This window comes from Anas platyrhynchos, chromosome 3, assembly GCF_047663525.1.
Source record: "Anas platyrhynchos isolate ZD024472 breed Pekin duck chromosome 3, IASCAAS_PekinDuck_T2T, whole genome shotgun sequence".
Classification (NCBI taxonomy): Eukaryota; Metazoa; Chordata; class Aves; order Anseriformes; family Anatidae; genus Anas; species Anas platyrhynchos.
This window is the reverse complement of record NC_092589.1, coordinates 33,396,238-33,408,140: the sequence shown is the minus strand read 5'-3', so window position 1 is coordinate 33,408,140 and position 11,903 is coordinate 33,396,238. Positions and strand designations below refer to the sequence as shown.

The 11,903-nt window shown below is 34.3% G+C and overlaps 1 protein-coding gene across 2 annotated transcripts in view; it reads right to left on the bottom strand.

The window, feature by feature from the left end:
* Positions 1-321: 321 nt before the first annotated feature.
* FEZ2 (fasciculation and elongation protein zeta 2) overlaps positions 322-11,903 on the bottom strand; it is a 29,137-nt gene continuing 17,555 nt past the window's right edge. The window contains exons 6-8 of one of the 2 annotated variants that reach the window (XM_072035652.1): positions 11,027-11,102; positions 7,588-7,653; positions 322-1,364 (exon numbers count right to left, since the gene is read on the bottom strand). In XM_072035652.1, coding sequence (XP_071891753.1) covers positions 1,348-1,364; positions 7,588-7,653; positions 11,027-11,102 — 159 coding nt within the window. In that variant the 3' untranslated portion in view covers positions 322-1,347. The remainder of the gene's footprint in view (positions 1,365-7,587; positions 7,654-11,026; positions 11,103-11,903) is intronic. The other variant, XM_027453893.3, reaches the window with a different exon arrangement.

Below are 11,903 nucleotides of genomic sequence, written 5' to 3'. Positions count from 1 at the left end.
GGACAAAAGAAAAATGCCAAGATTTTTAGAAAAAATCCAAAGCATTATGAAACTATTTACAAACTGTTTTACTGGTCAGTGTTTTTTGGTCAGTGTTTTACTGACCAAAATGAATCAGCTTAAAGAAAGAAAAATGATGATTTTAAACAACTGTTTGAAGAAAAGACATTTATCTCTTTATAATCTTACCTGCCAGTGTTTTCACATATACAGTACTAAAATCTGGTATAGAATTAATAGGAATTCAGACTAGAAAATAGCTTTTTTTTTTTTCCCAGTAGTAGTCCTTATATTTCAATCTAATCTTTAAGACTGGCAAAATGGATTTGTGACAAATATTTAATATTGAGATTCCGGGGTATGTTTCTTTTACAGGATTTGCAAAATACATTCTTATCTGTTTGAACGCAGATACATCATCATAGAGGAGATAGTGCATACAATTTGTAGTAAAGTTTGAAGATACACAATGACCAAGTCTCAATATAATACTAACTTGGAATCCAGGTGCAAGTTTTTTTTTTTTTTTTTCCAAACTGTACATGTATTTTTAAAAAGATACAGCCTTTCAAAATGTTTATATATTGAAGCATATTCATTAAGATCAAACACCTATTAAAAACAGTAAAATAATAGCAGCAATATGGGAGAATATCTGAGCCACATGAACATTAATAAAATAAAAACAATTAAATATGACGTATTACATTACTCTGATGTTTGTTAGGTAACAATGATACAATTACTTATGCCAAATCATTAAAGAATGCTGTTCATAAGTTCAGTATGAAAGCAATAATGGTGCATACTTCAATTCAAGTTACTGTTTAAAAAGAAGTGTCAAAAATGAACTTCCACCAACACTGTTCTGGAGTGCTTCCTGAAGAACACATCTGAATCTTTTTTTCAGGTTTGGACTGCGATCATTTTTGCCATAGGAACTAAGGATGTTTTTAAATATGAATTCCTTAAAACTAGCCTTATATTTTATTTACATTATTCAAAGTTTTCTTTTCCTTCCAACAACAAAATGTGCAGGAGGATTTACTACATGCTATACAATGTAAAAATAGACTTTAAAAAGCCAGAACAATGTGAGTAAAACTGTACAGTGTTTGTTCCCTGCTCCAGTTCATTGCACTATTAAGTTAAAATGGATGAGTTGTCATGCCCAGAGGATGTACTGCAGGATCAGAAAATCCACACACACACAGAGGAGGTAAATGCCTACTGGTTTAGGTATAATACCAAATGGAAAAACAAAACAAAACAAAAACTATGAGTTATATCCATGGAAAGCTTCTCATCACAGGAAGGAGCACGGTTAATTCTGAAAGGCAGCCCTCTTCATGTAGGACACAGAACTGCAAAAGACCACAAATACATTTGGATAAATATCAGTGAAGTTACTCTGTAAAAGAAGTGTATTGCTTATACTAAAAACACTTAAGTGTTGAATCCTACCCTACCAGTAACACAATAAAATCTAGAAATTATTTGAAATTCACAATTAAGATACCATCTTCTTCTTAGAAGGGAATTAAATGACACAACCCACTATTTTTAACTAATATTATCCAGAAATGAGTTACCTAAAGGTCATGTCTTAAACAGTGCTTTTTGTGGCATCCTATTAGAGAATGGAACATTAAATACAAGGTGACACATGCATTTATGTTTTAAAATATGCACTGACAATTTGGGATTCTAATTCTAGTTTCTAAATCTGGTGCATGTATTTGAATCACACACAGTGGGAAGACAAGACATGTCCTTCACGTGCTTCTCATTCCTGTTTCACATACATGACAAACCTCAGAGCAATCCAGCTTTCAAACCAATGCTAGCACAACACAAAAGCAAATAAAGAAGTCAGGTGTAACAAACAGAAACTTCAAAAACAAGAAAATAAATATTCCTGTTATATGACATACTTGAACACTTTATGAATAGAGCAAAGGTTAAGTTCTCGTTTTATTAATTTAAAACAATAAACCTTTTTGTTTGTTTGCTTGTTTGTTTTGCCCTTACTAGAAGCCTAAAAGATCAGACAAGTAATAGGAAAACAAGCTGCAAGATGAAAAATGATTCTACTTTCAAGACATTCAGAAAAAAAGCCTAACAGAAAATAATATTACACATTTCATTTATGTTATTCACTGACAACATATAGCATTTTTTTTTAGCACTATATTTTTACATTGCAATTAAAGACACAGAGCTTAGTAATAGGTCTATCTTAAAGCAGTTTACTGTCAAGATACATCTGATTTCAAAAGCATTTATTTTAGCTATCGGTACATGCATACATATATATATACACACACACTAATTATGTTTTAAGACTGTTACAGTTATTTGCACTTCACATTTCCACTTGAATCGAGGAAAAACAACTTTGCAGGGATACAGTGAATGATTTATTCACAGTTTGTGTACTGTACTGGTAACAAGTTCTATCCCCAAATAATCCCACTTAATAAAGTTGCAAATGTTGAAAAATGAAATGAAAACTAATAATCCTGAAATAATATGTCTAGACATGATACCAGACAACTTATCCCTAAAATTTTGATCATGTATATGAAATGTATTGATCTGCTTCTTTAGTACAATTTAGGTACCGTGGCTTTCTGCAGATTTCCTCAGATATCCCTCCTTACCTCCGTAAAAATAAAATTAGCTAATTCCCATTCCCACTATGCCTTCTTCAGCTTCTATTTTAAATCTGTTGTGAACCCCAGCAGGTTATTCCCATATTGTTCGTTCTTCTCATCATGCCCCTCAGATCGATAGGAGCTACTGTATGTATACTTACTGGTATGCAAATACTTAAAAGCTAAGTGGCCAGCTGGATGTTGGATTTGAAATGCCAGTAGCCTTTAGCCCAGTAGAAACAGTGATTTTGGTCTTCCTTTTACATATACGCAATTCCATAAAGTATACTTGTGAAATGAATTTTTTATTTATTCCTGCATCCCTACTCCTTGTCACATGAGGATGAAACTGGCAAATATTAATCATGAAGCCAAAGAGACATACAACAGAACTGCATTGAGGCATTTTCTTCAGAAAACAACCTGAACTTGGATACTCCGAGGAGTATAATAATAGTGGCCCGAGGAGTATAATAATAGTGGCAATAACGCTACTATTTGTTGCATTGTTGTTCTTGACAGATGAATCTTAACAAACAAAGGGATTACACTATACAGGTAAGAAGAAAGACCAAAAGCTTCTGGAAAAAAAAGAAAATCAATGGATATAGTCAATAAAAACATTCTTTCATCTAAGGAGTTAGCACATTCTTGTTGCAACTCCTAAAAAAACAATGCAACTACAAGATATGACAAGAATATCTCCATCTGTGCTCCCCATTCTACCGTTAATTTGTGCACAAGTAAGTTTGCTTGCATAGGCCTTTTAATAGAAACAGATGCAATGTTTTCAAAGCACATTGCATTTGCTAAACTATCAAAAAAGATCAGTCGAAAGACGAGGATAATCAGCATTTAAATGCAGTCAGCTATCTAAGCTGCCAGCTTCAATCTGAAAGCGAGCTTTCTAAGATCAAGAATTGGTCTGGTTCGACTTCATTGTCAGCAAATGCACCTCCACCCTCTTTCAAATTTCAGTTTCTACTTCACAATCCCTAGTGATAAAATATAGTAGTAATATTAATGTATTAAAGGAATCATATTCAGAAAAATGCAAGGACAATTACAATTGCTGATCAATTCCACATTAACATCTATTTCCGTTCTAAATCTGTAAAATGTAGTATGAACAACACACTGTTGGGAGAACTACTACATACTTGCAAAGCAAAGTAAATCACTATTCTACACTGAATGTGTACATTGGCCAGCTTTCGGAAATGTACCTCTGAAGAGGTACTCCATATAGAATAGATCCAGGGGAGAGCTAATTGATCACTGGAAAAAGGGACTTACATATAAGGACAAAATTAAATGGAATACAAATATATTTATATATTTATTTTTAACATTTTGGGGGACACAAGGGGGGCAGCAGAAATTGGGAAAATATGCTTAAAAATAAAAAAATAAAAAAGCAGACACCTGAAATCATTTGAGAACTAGTAAACCTGTTCAGAAATGCATATGAAGTTTTCTTCCTTCCTAACATAAAAAGGGTAATGCCTCAGCATAAAGAGCTCTGAGTTGCATTGGCTTTTTTCATTTCTTTGTTATACCTCATTTGCACAGCCAATGTTCTGCGGATTTCTCCTTCCAGTGTTTCAGATGCATTAGGTGCCACTTTTGCATATCACAAGTTATGAAAAAGAAAAAAATCCACGGTAACACGGAAAGTCAAGAGCAGATCTAGTTGTAGATCTCTCTTTCAGTTTGCAACCCCACACCCCAGCTCTTGACCAAAATGCCTTGCCAAAACAAAGTTACTCAATCATCATTAAATGAAGATAAAAAGTATTAGATGACACATATGGTGGGGTTGGTGTGTCCTCCTACATGATGCAAATTTAGTCTTTCACAAACTTTATAATTATTTTTACATTTAGTTCAAAATATTCAAGACAACACTTCTATAGAACGCTTAAGAAATTATGAAAAAAGAAGCAAAAAGAAATTGAAGCAAATTTATATCAGAACAGCAGCACAAAGATTCCTTGTAAAATTAACACTTAAAGCTCGATCTTATGATTCCATTCACCTTCCAGGTTCACAGCATTCTTCTTTTATTAGTCCCATTATATTATGCCAACAATACCACAGAAATTGTTAGAATCACTTTTTCACAGATACTTGTTCTTCAGCTCTTGATTCTAAACAATCAAAGTAACTTTTCAGTGGTAACTGACAATATCTGGGTGTTTATTATTATTTCTGCAGACAGATACAACACCCACGTAAGACTAGCATGTTCTAATTTTTTTTAAGAAACAAAATAAATTAAGAGTGCCGCTTTAGAAAAATCATTAAGGGTCTTTAAAATATTTATTTGCTGTGTAAAATGTAATATAGAGCTGGAAAGCTCATAACTATGCAGACAAATTCCACTCAAAATTTCCTCAAATTAAAAATAAAAAAAAAGTTAACAGATTTTAACTACACATCTTTGGTGATATAACTCACAAGTTTCAAAAATTCATTTCTTGATTAAAGCTTAATAAAAAGAGATGAAATCCATTCAGTGTAAGACAATAGCTGGCTCACAGAGTAAACAAAGGCAAAATGGATATAATTATCACTACATCATACAGACGATTACTGGGTCCAGAACTTGTTATCCTCCAATTTCTTTTGGAAAACAAGCTTAAACCCCTAAATCCTTATAATCATTTTCACCTTGCCTAATACATTTTTAATCCTTCCAGTGAAAAAAACAGACTCTTGAAAAAGCAGGTCACTCCTTTTATCTTTAAATTCAGGGGATAGGCTGGAATTTCAGATACAAAAGCTGAGCTGAAAGTTCTTTCACATGATTCTTTAGAATATCTATCTCCCTTTAATAAGCTCTAAACATAACTTTTGGACAAAAGACAGGTGTCTGGAAGTACTCTTCTATGTATGAAGTCTCAGTGAGGCTTCAGGCCAGAAGCATTAGCAGCAGAAAAAGAAGAGAAACAGATCCCAATTATTTCTGAAGTTATAAGATTTTGCCAGTTCTACAGGATACATCTACATCATAATACAATGCTGCCAGGTGAACTAGAAATACTTAACAATCTAAACATAGCAATACAAAGCTCAGTTAAGGCTACAGTCACAGAAAGAAAGATTCTGTGCTGAGTAGCTCTGCTGGCCACTCTGCAATCAGACACCCAGAAGAGCGAGAAAGCCTTAGCTCCTGATTACTTAATTCAGTAATCATGGTAGCCGAGAGGAAATCATCTCCTCCTTTCAGTATGAGTAATGCGAGCATGAGATTACTCTTCAAACTCCTGTCGTTTGTGTTCTACAATTTAGAGATAACAATGTATCCTTGAAAGTATACGAAGACCTGTTTGATCCAACACATTTAATATGAGCATGATATTTTTTGTTATTGGTACAACTAGCTGGTACGACACTCCTGATGACTTTGAAGTGCATCCTGCCCTATGTCCAGCTAATCTGTTTTTACAAGTCTTCTATGCAGAAGATTCCTGTTTCCCAAGGCATCCATTTCCTTCTCAGTATCCAAGTAGTTAAAAAGCTTTTCTAGATAGCTATTCTTTAAAAAGAGGAGATGCTGTAATGAACACTATCCATTCAGTTTCTACCAGATGTATTATGATGAAAAGCAAACAGCTTTAATTACTGCCAATGGATTATCATCTTGGGTCAAAAATTCTGCCTCACAGAACTAAAGCTTAGTGCCATCACTGTTAAAAAAAAAAAAATAATCTTCAGCCTAAGTGGCACTCAGCTCATAAGCAAATACATGTCTAACATAAGAAAGATTTTTAGAAAGGCTAAGTAAACAACGGAGAAATCAAAGGAATCAACTGAAAGGACCTCAGCGTTCTTTCCATATGTGGTAGTTCTGCAATGCTACACAGAAATTAGTAAAGAGCCTTTTTCAACACAAAGTCTATGGAGGCTTCTAGAATACTGTGTGGCTCTCCTTTCAGTTTTTCTGAAGCAACAGCACACTAAATTTCATCCACAACTTTAACCTGAAAGTATTTTCAAATCTCTTTGAGATGTGTGGTTACCATCTTTGTAAGAAATAGAAAAACCTTTTAAAAGACACATGGGAGAAATCAAGTCAAATTTTTATATATGAAAAAAATAGCAAGACTTGGAAAGCATGATACCAAAAGAGATGAAAAACTTTGCAATGTATGAACTTGAAGTAGAACATTATATATGCTTGGGTGGCAAGTAAAATGGCATCCGTCATTCCTTCAGTACAGCTGTTTGTTTAGATCTTGGGAGTTTGATGGGTATTTAAACACTAAAGAAGATGGGACCATGCACATGCCAATGATTAAATAAGAATGTAAACATTTTTAAGATCTTGGCAAAAAATCTCAGAAGAAAAGTGTTTAACAACCTGGAAACTACCTGGAACAACTCCTTAGAGCTAAAGCAAGCAATGATTTTCAACGTCTGGTATTCTGTTAATAAAAACAATGCACTGGAGGCTGTAAAATAATCCATTACCACACAAACTTTAAATAAACGTTAAATAAAAGGTGAAGAAGTATAAACACGTAAATGTAAAAAATAATATTGATCAGAAGGTAACACTTTTTTAAACAAAGCTCTAAGCACTTAATTTAGCAAATGCATTATGATACATAGTTTGAGTTCACATTCTGTATCACACAGGTTTTTAACTACACCCATTTAAGTTTCTAAGCCAGACTACTCTGCTCTTGCTGATGTCATTCAGCTATTGAACATACATCACATGCTTTGCTATATTGTATTATCATGAACAAAAGAAACGCTTTTTATTTATGAACTCACCAGCCCCTGACATAATGAGAGCCTTGTGTGATAAAGGAGCAACATAAATCACGATTGCTGCACAACTGTTCTTTTCAAATGCACCTTGTATGTTGAGTAAGTTCATTTTAAAAAAAAAACAAACTTTGCTAGGAAGTGTACTCACCCTTTAAAATATAGTCTGTTAACAAGCCTGGCACTTTCTCACTATCCTCTTTCATGGCATGAAGGACTGAAGTATGAAAATAAAACAAACAAAGAACATTTCAGTTATTTAGTCATAAATTAAAGACAACACTGCTCAAAAAAACAGTGAAGCTGTTTCTACCACTCTAACAGGTATTATATGTTACACTAACAAGAAAACCCTCCACCTTTCACTTGTGTAATTCTCACTGAACTCCACATGAATACTGAATATATATATATACATATATATATATATATATATATATATATATATATATATATATATATAATACACTGAACTCCAAATGAATACTAGAGACCCATTTTACATGGTTAATTAATTACAATGTCATCAGTCATAACAACAAAAAAGCACACCCCCATGAAAAATGTTGCCTAAATAAAATCACCATATTCAAAACCGAAATATACTAACAATACTGGAGGGCTGGAGATCTTAGGTTAAAAAAGCATGCTCCATTACTTAATTTCTCCTTTTATTCTTCACCCGGAATCATGCAGTAACGCCATTATTCTGGAGAAACACTGCTGTAAATGACTGGCTGAAAATGCTCCCCCTCCAAAACAGTGAACATTAACAGCTGAAGCCTTGAAAAATCATAAATAAGACTGAATTTGAAAATTTTTGAGATTGATAACAAATTTAAATTATACATCCTTGCGTATTTCTGAAGAAATAAGTGTTTGTACTAAATCACAGGGAAGGGCACAGTCTCTAATTAAAATGTTACAAAGAGAATCAAATCTCAAAGAGAATCTGTTGGAATGATAATCTAAAGGATGAAAAGAAGGAACAAGTTTTATGACAGGTGTATATTTGTGCTAAGTCATACAATACTCACATGTAGTTAGGTATCTAATATGGTCAGCCTAAGCTGCCTTCTTAAAACCCTCATCTCCTTCAAAATAGCAAGAAGGAAACTATTTTCTAAGCTTTCACTCTGAATTGCAGCTGAGTTAGATATCTGAAGCATTCTAAAGCAGATTACACAAATATTCTCTTAGATGACGAGGAGTTTGTTCCACAGACCTTTCCTGATCTTTTCGAAGACTCAAAAGAAACTAATTCTGAATGTGATTTAGCTGCCAAATACCCCTTTATGCTTATGGAAAAGTTTCCTGCCCAAGGTTGAATCTGCATAACATGAGGAAAATCAGAATATTTAGGGCTATATGTGTTAGAGTGACTCATGGCTTTGCCTACTTTTTAGAGCTGTTCTTTTTTTCAGGAATTTAGTAGATGTGAACTGCAAACACACACTGTCTTAGTTAAGTAATGAAAATGTTTAGAAGACATTGGGTTCTTTTTTACCAAAGAGGATGCTGCATTTACCTCAGAGAATTCCCAATACTCTCAAAGTATTCTTATTCTGAAGCTTTTAAAGCTCTTGCCCACTCAAAGTTTACAAATACTTTCTCCAATAGCTGCTTATTAGCTACAAACAGTAACTTTCAGAAAATTACTGTAAAGACTACGCTGAAGAGTTAAGTAGCCCTCAGATATTTAGACATCAAGAGACTCTTAAAGACTACACTAAACAGCTTCCTGGTAGACAACAGAAATTTAGCTGCCTGTTATAGGTTTGAAGGCTCAGGGAAGGATCTCATCAGTGTATTTAAATCCCTGAAGGTAGCATGCAAATTGGATGCAGCTGGGCTCTTTTCAGTGACGCCCAGGGACAGGACAAGAGGCAATGGGCACCCAGTGGAGCACAGGAGGTGACACCTAAATGCCAGGAAATGCTTCTCTACTGTGCCGGTAACAGAGCAATGGCATGGTTTGCCCAGGGAGGTTGCAGAGTCTCCCTGGGGATCTCTTCACTCCTTGGGGATCTTCAAAAGCCACCTGGACGTGGTTCTGGGCAACCTGCTGTAGGTGGCTCTGCTTGAAAAGGGGGTCCCAAGCTCTCCTCCAACCTCAGCCATTCAGTAATTTCTCTCATTTAAGTTTAATACCAATCACTGTATTCAATAACAAGATTCAAATTTTATGCACTACATCTCTTATGGCTTGAGAAGTATGTAAGCATGTAAGAATATCAGGAATTATTTTTATTGCTGGCTTATGGTACAAAATTTAAAAATTAAAATGGCACAGAATTAAGCAACTTGACACTTACAAGCTTGTCTGCTACTCCATAATCAAAAGCAATGACAATTCTTTAAGTGCTCTTGACACGAGTGAAAGAACCAGAGCACAGAATTATCCTGAATAGCAGAATTTCATAAGCTCCAAATTCTTTGTGTGAGACTGAACTCCAAATATAATGAGTGTTTTATTCCAACTTTTATGATGAAGCAAGACATGAGTGTTTGTAACTACAGAGTAAGACAAAGCTTTGGACAACGCTTTCCAATATTTATTTTCTCTTTCCAGGAAATGAACAACCAGTTTCTCACTATCCTTCATCCACCTATGCAGCTGAAAAGTAGCTTGAGAAGTCATTAGATTCAAAGCCCTGCAGTGTGTTATGCTCAACCTTTGGGCAACCTGACTTAGTGAAATAAGTCCCTGCCCACAGACGGGTGGTTGGACTAGCTGATCCTAGTCCTTTCCAACCCAAACCATTCTGTGCTTCTATCAAATATATCAGGAGATTTTACCATCTGTTTTTAAACTGTTCCTATAAACTTTAAATGAAGTAGATGTCATTGATTCCCAGAGAAGCTCTGCTGCATTTAATCATTTTAATAATATATATATATATATATTTAAAGAAACAAACTTAATTTTCATTTAAATTAGAGTAAAACACAGATGACTTAGAACTGATAATTAAATTTGAGAATATGGCCTAAAAAAGATGGGAAGAGAGGTCTACTTAGAACACTGTTTAAACTCAGGCTTGGTTTACACTTCCTAATTACTAACATTTATTAACCAATCTTCACTCCCCCCTCAAATCACCAACAGAGAGTAGCAGGCTATCTTGAAGGCAATCAATTACAATTAAACTATTAATCGTAAGTGTTCCAGCATTTAAATTTTTCTTTTAAATTCACTACAGTAACCTCAGCAAGTTTAAATGAAAAGGGGTATTTCAGATTCTATAAGGTAGCAGAAAGACATCACTGTTAATTCCATGACATATGGTAAAGTATTTCCATAAGGCTCCATCTGTGGAAATAATATGCAAACCTTTCCTTTCTGATACATGCAAGTTTTTAAGCCTTCAGGGTTTCAGAAAATTGCTAGAAAAGCAATATTCTATGAAGGCTCAGAAGACCTCAGAAGATGAGGAAAAACTGGCCAAAAATGCATGGTTAAAAATCATGCAAATTTACATAAATGCCATAGGGAGAGAGGGAAAGAAATAACTGATTCACTGGTTGAAGTAACCGCGGTTCGAAATAAAAGGAAGATAACATCAGTGAGGGGAATTTCATATGCTCACTTTTGGTTAATGTTTGAAGATCTTCAACAGATGGGGGTCCATTCTTCTTCTCATATGGAATGACTGTCGTTAAATACTGTCAAATGAAAAACAGAGTTACTTGAAAGTCCTTTAATGCTATTTCTGTTACTTGACTTTTGTGAATGCTGTAGCTATTAAAATTGCTAGCCACAAATAAAAGCTTTTCAAAAGATCATATTTCACAAATGATCCTACCTCTCATACCCCAAAGCTATTATCACAGAAGCCAAACTTTTTTTTTCCAAATTACATAAACATCGCTTTAAAACCCCTGCAGCTAAACACTAAACAAGTAAAAAAAAAAATTCAACAAACAAAAAAGCTGTATATAATATCCACTGGGTTTCTTCCTCTGAACCTAGAGCACAGCAATAGTGAAACATAATAGCAAACATCTCTTTTCTCTGCTTTCAAGAAGTCAACTCCATGTCCTTCATATATTTAAAGCACTTCTTACATTGAAACAAAAGCTGGAAGAACAACTACCTCAGCCCTTCCCCTCAAACAACACTACAAAATGCAGATGGACAATTTTCACAAACCATTGTATAACATAAACAAGTAACACCAGTCATATCAAAAATCAGAAAGTAGTTCTTCCTAGTAACTACATTTAAAAACAATTAAAACAAAAATAAATATTTCCAGGTAAATATTTATGTTGCCTTCAAATCACTTGGGAAACCGATAGCCATCAGCTTTCCATCAGCTTTTTAAAGGATTCCAGAGCACAACTGATGGAGGCTGCAGGGGATACATGAAATAAGGTGTTCAGGTTTGTTCAAGTGTGTTAACAAGTATTTGAAAAACTCTTCAAACTCAGCATATGCTGTGTTTGAATAGTCTCAGAAGAGCC